We start from the raw sequence: 7,500 nt of genomic DNA on the forward strand, positions 1-7,500 counted from the left end.
TGTGTGTGTGTGTGTGTGTGTGTGTGTGTGTGTGTGTGTGTGTGGGTGTGTGTGTGTGTGTGTGTGTGTGTGTGTGTGTGTGTGTGTGTGTGTGTGTGTGTGTGTGTTATTACAGTGGAGTGGAGCTGTCTAAAGGACTTTTCCATGCTGGCTGGAGACATGGTGTTGGAAAACCTACAGACACTCAAGTGTACCATCAACGACCTTACCATGGTAAATAATGAAGGAACACAGAGAGAGAGGGAGAGGAAGATAGAGACTGAGAAAAGGAACACAGAGAGAGGGAGAGGAAGATAGAGACTGAGAAAAGGAACACAGAGAGAGGGAGAGGAAGATAGAGACTGAGAAAAGGAACACAGAGAGAGGGAGAGGAAGATAGAGGCTGAGAAAAGGAACACAGAGAGAGGGAGAGGAAGATAGAGACTGAGAAAAGGAACACAGAGAGAGGGAGAGGAAGATAGAGACTGAGAAAAGGAACACAGAGAGAGGGAGAGGAAGATAGAGACTGAGAAAAGGAACACAGAGAGAGGGAGAGGAAGATAGAGACTGAGAAAAGGAACACAGACAGAGGGAGAGGAAGATAGAGACTGAGAAAAGGAACACAGAGAGAGGGAGAGGAAGATAGAGACTGAGAAAAGGAACACAGAGAGAGGGAGAGGAAGATAGAGACTGAGAAAAGGAACACAGAGAGAGGGAGAGGAAGATAGAGACTGAGAAAAGGAACACAGAGAGAAGGAGAGGAAGATAGAGGCTGAGAAAAGGAAAAAAAAGAGAGAGAGAAGAGATCAAAAGTGGGAGTGAGAAGGAGCACAGAAAGAGAGAGAGAGAGGAGCAGAGAGAGAGAGGAGCAGAGAGAGAGGAGCGCAGAGAGAGAGGAGCAGAGAGAGAGGAGCGCAGAGAGAGAGAGGAGCAGAGAGAGGAGCAGAGAGAGAGAGAGGAGCAGAGAGAGAGAGGAGCGCAAAGAGAGAGAGAGGAGCACAAAGAGAGAGAGGAGCACAGAGAGAGAGGCGCACAAAGAGAGGAGTGCAGAGAGAGAGAGGAGCGCAGAGAGAGGAGCACAAAGAGAGAGGAGCTCAAAGAGAGAGAGGAGTGCAGAGAGAGAGAGGAGCACAAAGAGAGAGAGAGGAGAACAAAGAGAGAGAGGAGCGCAAAGCGAGAGAGGAGCACAAAGAGAGAGGAGCACAGAGAGAGAGAGGAGCACAGAGAGAGAGAGAGAGAAGCACACAGAGAGAGAGGAGTATACAGTAATTTGTTGTGTGAGTAAAGGAGAAGTGTGTGATGGAGGGAGGAAGTAAAGGAGTGTGTAAATGACTTAGTAATGACACAGTAGTGGAATGAGGGGGTGAATTAGAAGAGCTATAATGGAGGCTCAAATGGGACCATATTCCTTACAAAGTGCACTAATTGAACCCCATCGCTCCATAACTCTGTCTGATCTCCTATTGTAGGATGTGATATCACGGCACTGTGCTCCAATTTAATCTGCTTTCACTCTCTTCTTCGGGTTAGTACTTACTGTGTGTGTGTGTGTGTGTTCCAGGGGAGGCTGTACTATGTCCGAGTGTCAGCCTACAACATGAAGGGTTGGGGTCCACCTCAGTCAACTCTACCCCCCTCTGCTTCACCCTCCAGTGAGTTCATTACTTTGTTAGGTTTGAATCAAAACTTTCTTGACTCTAGCTTCATACTAAATTGTAGAATCAGTCTGGACACTGCTGTAAAAACTGCAGAGTTTTTTTTTCCTAGAAAATTATAAGACGTGTCACGTAGTGTCATGTTCACACAGCCTGCTATGACAGTTTTCATCACAAAGCCTGCTATGGCAGTTTTCATCACACAGTCTGCTATGGCAGTTTTCATCACACAACCTGCTATGACCGTTTTCGTCACAAGCCTGCTATGGCAGTTTTCGTCACAAGCCTGCTATGGCAGTTTTCATCACACAGCCTGCTATGGCAGTTTTCATCACACAGCCTGCTATGGCAGTTTTCAACTCCATCATTCAGTCGGATTGAAACTCATACATGCTTTACTCCCTGTGTTCTACCTTGAGATTTAGGGATGGGGAAAAATCAGTACAGTAGAGTATCGCGAAATATTAAATTGATTCTATGACTCCAAGTATCGATTCTCTAATAATTGTTACGAATTAATTATATTATAGAATTTTTTTTGCTAGGTAGTTAATGTTAGCTAGCACTAGTTGGCTGTACCTGTGCCACAACTCTGGTGTTTCCTCTTCTCTAGCCTGTTCTCCATCTATCTGCCTGTTCTCCATCTATCTGCCTGTTCTCCATCTATCTGCCTGTTCTCCATCTATCTGCCTGTTCTCCATCTATCTGCCTGTTCTCCATCTATCTGCCTGTTCTCCATCTATCTGCCTGTTCTCCATCTATCTGCCTGTTCTCCATCTTCTTTTTAAATGTTTTTAAACACTTTTATTTCCATGACTGATCAAAATGTGTTTTCTCATGGCTCATGGCTCATGGCTCATGGCTCATGGCTCATGGCTCTCTCTTGTCCCTCTTGTCCCTCAGACATGGTGAGCAATATGTTTGGAGCATCGAATCGCAATAAAATGACAGTATCAAATCACAAATTGTCACAGCACCTAAGTATCGTGATTTTATTATTTTATTTTAATTATTTTTTAAACCTTTATTTAACTAGGCAAGTCAGATAAGAACAAATTCTTATTTTCAATGGCGGCCTCGGAACAGTGGGTTAACTACCTTGTTCAGGAGCAGAACGACAGATTTTTACCTTGTCAGCTCGGGGATTTGATCTTGCAACCTTTCGGTTACTAGTCACTCTACAACACTCTAACCACTAGGCTACCACTAGGCTACCTGCCGCCCAAGTATTGTGACAATATCGTATCGTGAGGTCTCTGGAAATTCGCAGCCCTAATGAGAATGTTTGTAATGTCCCTATATAGCGCACTACGTTTGACCAGAACCCTATGGGTGCCATTTGGAACACAGGCATTGTTTTCATCAGCCTGTTCCAGATAAACAGCCTGAAAACGGACAATTCAATGTGACATTTACTTTTCTTACATTTCTGACATTTCTTACTAGCCACTCCGGGGCTACAATCACCTATCCGGATGCGTTTTACTACCGATGAGGAGCCCCACCGGGCCTTCAGGACTGGACTACCGACGTTATCTGCCCGAGGGAGTTATCCAACTGGCTCCTCCGTCACGACGTTACCTGAACACCCATCTGCGGCCCGCTAACCGTTAGCTGTCTTATCGGCTGCTATCTGAATAGGTCTATCGGAAATTTTTTCTTGGGTCACTATAACTATATCTACTTTGCCAATTGGATTGGTCTCCTCTACCACAAAGAACCCCACTAATCTACTGACCGTAGCATACGTGTAGGTATGTACGGCAGGACCAAATCAGAGAGATAGGTAGGAGCAAGCCCATGTAATGCTTTGTAGGTTAGCAGTAAACCCTTCAAATGAGCCCTTGCCTTAACAGGAAGCCAGTGTAGGGAGACTAGCACTGGACTAATATGATCAAATTTTTTGATTCTAGTCAGGATTCTAGCAGCCTTATTTAGCACTAACTGAAGTTTATTTAATGCTTTATCCGGAGCATTGAGTTTCTGATTTTTGCAATGTTACGTAGATGGAAAAAAGCTGTCCTTGAAACAGTCTTGATATGTTCGTCAAAAGAGAGATCAGGGTCCAGAGTAACATCAAGGTCCCTCGCCCAAGCCTTCCCCCTTTATCCTTCTCCCAAATCCAGTCAGCTGATGTTCTGAAAGAGCTGCAAAATCTGGACCCCTACAAATCAGCCGGGCTAGACAATCTGGACCCTTTCTTTCTCAAAGTATCTGCCGAAATTGTTGCAACTCCTATTACTAGCCTGTTCAACCTCTCTTTCGACATGAAAGAGTCTGAGATTACCAAAGATTGGAAAGCAGCTGCGGTCATCCCCCTCTTCAAAGGGGTGGACACTCTTGACCCAAACTGCTACAGACCTATATCTATCCTACCCTGCCTTTCTAAGGTCTTCGAAAGCCAAGTCAACAAACAAATTACCGACCATTTCGAATCCCACCATACCTTCTCTGCGATGCAATCTGGTTTCAGAGCTGGTCATGGGTGCACCTCAGCCACGCTCAAGGTCCTAAACAATATCTTAACCGCCATCGATAAGAAACAATACTGTGCAGCCGTATTCATTGATCTGGCCAAGGCTTTCGACTCTGTCAATTACCACATCCACATTGGCAGACTCGACAGCCTTCGTTTCTCAAATGATTGCCTCGCCTGGCTCACTAACTACTTCTCTGATGGAGTTCAGTGTGTCAAATCGGAGGGCCTGTTGTCCGGACCTCTGGCAGTCTCTATGGGGATGCCTCAGCGTTCAATTCTCGGACCGACTCTCTTCTCTGTATATATCAATGATGTCGCTCTTGCTGCTGGTGAGTCTCTGATCCACCTCTACACAGACGACACCATTCTGTATAATTCTGGCCCTTCTTTGGACACTGTGTTAAACAACCCTCCAGACGAGCTTCAATTCCATACAACTCTCCTTCCGTGGCCTCCAATTGCTCTTAAATACAAATAAAACTAAATGCATGCTCTTCAACCGATCGCTGCCTGCACCTGCCCGCCCGTCCAACATCACTACTCTGGACGGTTCTGACTTAGAATATGTGGACAACTACAAATTCCTAGGTGTCTGGTTAGACTGTAAACTCTCCTTCCAGACTCACATCAAACAGTTAAATCTAGAATTGGCTTCCTATTTCTCAACAAAGCATCCTTCACTCATGCTGCCAAACATATCCTTGTAAAACTGACCATCCTACCGATCCTCGACGTCGGTGACAAAATAGCCTCCCATACCCTACTCAATAAATTGGATGCAGTCTATCACAGTGCCATCCGTTTTGTCACCAAAACCCCATATACTACCAACCACTGCGACCTGTACTTTCTCGTTGGCTGGCCCTCGCTTCATACTCGTCGTCAAACCCACTGGCTCCAGGTTATCTACAAGACCCTGCGAGTCCCCCCTTATCGCAGCTCACTGGTCACCATAGCAGCACCCAACTGTAGCACGAGCTCCAGAAGGTATATCTCACTAGTCACCCCCAAACCCATTCTTCCTTTGGCTGCCTCTCCTTCCAGTTCTCTGCTGCCAATGACTGGAACGAACTACAAAAATCTTTGAAACTGGAAACACTTATCTCCCTCACTAGCTTTAAGCACCAGCTGTCAGAGCAGCTCACAGATTACTGCACCTGTACATAGCACCTGTACATTGCCCATCTATATATATATTTAGCTCAAACAAATACCTCTCCCCCTACTGTATTTATTTATTTATTTTGCTCCTTTGCACCCCATTATTTCTTTCTTCCACTGCAAATCTACCATTCCAGTGTTTTTCTTGCTATATTGTATTTACTTCACCACCATGGACTTTCTTTGCCTTTACCTCCCTTATCTCACCTCATTTGCTCACATCGTATATAGACTTATTTTTTGACTATATTATTGACTGTATGTTTGTTTTACTCCATGTGTAACTGTGTCGTTGTATGAACTTGTTCTCAACTTGCCTACCTGGTTAAATAAAGGTGAAATAAATCAAATAAAAAACTTCACAGCACGAGTTGTTAACATCGGTTTTAACCCACAGTCAGGACTCTATCACGACTCTCCCTCTAACCATACACTTAGATCAGCCTTGGAGAGGGTGTCTCAGATTGGCCTGAATAAAATAAGAAATGTAATAGAAAAAGTTGAACAAATACAGAGAGAGAAAGAGATTGAGAGAGGACGAAAGGGTAATGAATAAAAACTTTGTCAGGATGAGATCAATTAAACCGCTGAGATGAGAAATCAATTCATTTTATTCTATTTAATATGTCTTCTTCAAACCCAAGGACACTTTATATAATATGAATCACAAATGGACTCACACCGAGGTGACTGGTCTGTTTGCATGGTCAACCCTAGCCTTTTGGGGGCCCTAAGCGAGATTTGGTTAGGGGGCCCCCCACCTCGTGTGCAAGAGAGAAAAAAGCCATTTTTAATGCAAATGTCATGCAAATGTCATGTTTGACATGACTAGGGAGAGTATATTAATGGTAACATTCAAAGTTTACCAGCAAACTACCAGAATTTTGGTCACTTTCAAGTTTCTGGCGGAATTTATCACAAGACATCTAGTGGACTTTATGGGTACTTCAGATAATCACAGGTGTCTGTAATTATCTCTGGCCCTCTGTGTGGCCAACGCTATAAAAACACATTTCCTAAGGGTTTCAGCATAATATCCTATATATCTTTTACACACTTTTATGTATTTTACTATATTGATATGTATTTTACTATATACATGTGTATTTGTCATCAATGTTTTGGCAGTTGGAAGATTTGCATATTTAATTGAAAATAATGCCATTGTTGATTAAATGCTTTTTCTCATTAATTAGGCTATTTTATGTGGTCTATTCACTAAAAACCCATGGGAAATATGGACACAGATGTAACAAATAAATAATATTTATGAATACTTTAAAAAAAAAGTTATTCCAGTGTAAATTCTCCAAATTACAATAGATTGCCATAGATAACATGTTAAATACCAAAATTACTGAATCTTGCGGTAACTTTGGTAAGTTTCCAGTAGCTTTGTAACCCTAGCCATGACTTATGCCATGTTTATATGATATCTGAGTGAGAGTGAATAACAACATAAATCGGGGCCCCCTAGAGACAGGGCCTCTGGGTACGTATTCGGCCATGACGAACACACAGTCACAAACTAACACAGTCACAAACTAACACAGTCACAAACTAACACACAGTCACAAACTAACACACAGTCACAAACTAACACAGTCACAAACTAACACAGTCACAAACTAACACAGTCACAAACTAACACAGTCACAAACTAACACACAGTCACAAACTAACACAGTCACAAACTAACACAGTCACAAACTAACACAGTCACAAACTAACACAGTCACAAACTAACACACAGTCACAAACTAACACAGTCACAAACTAACACAGTCACAAACTAACACACAGTCACAAACTAACACAGTCACAAACTAACACAGTCACAAACTAACACAGTCACAAACTAACACACAGTCACAAACTAACACAGTCACAAACTAACACAGTCACAAACTAACACAGTCACAAACTACCACAGTCACAAACTAACACAGTCACAAACTAACACAGTCACAAACTAACACACAGTCACAAACTAACACAGTCACAAACTAACACAGTCACAAACTAACACAGTCACAAACTAACACACAGTCACAAACTAACACAGTCACAAACTCTGCAGCCGGAATAACAACAACGTAGCTGTTTTCTATTGACATTCATTTGGATACGTCCATAACAATGAGCTGATGAAGCCTGAATTTGCCTGTCATAGCAAGAAAAGTTTGCCTTCTAGTCAGGACACTTGTCAACACTGACTGGTCATTA

At 43.0% G+C, this 7,500-nt stretch overlaps 1 protein-coding gene across 1 annotated transcript in view; it reads left to right on the top strand.

Annotated features, from left to right (window-relative positions):
• LOC109885049 (ankyrin repeat and fibronectin type-III domain-containing protein 1-like) overlaps window positions 1–7,500 on the top strand; it is a 112,510-nt gene that overhangs the window by 30,908 nt on the left and 74,102 nt on the right. Inside the window, 2 exon segments of the mRNA XM_031804548.1 lie at window positions 116–213; window positions 1,541–1,631. Coding sequence (XP_031660408.1) covers window positions 116–213; window positions 1,541–1,631 — 189 coding nt within the window.

Source organism: Oncorhynchus kisutch, linkage group LG25 (genome assembly GCF_002021735.2).
Source record: "Oncorhynchus kisutch isolate 150728-3 linkage group LG25, Okis_V2, whole genome shotgun sequence".
NCBI classification, from domain to species: domain Eukaryota; kingdom Metazoa; phylum Chordata; class Actinopteri; order Salmoniformes; family Salmonidae; genus Oncorhynchus; species Oncorhynchus kisutch.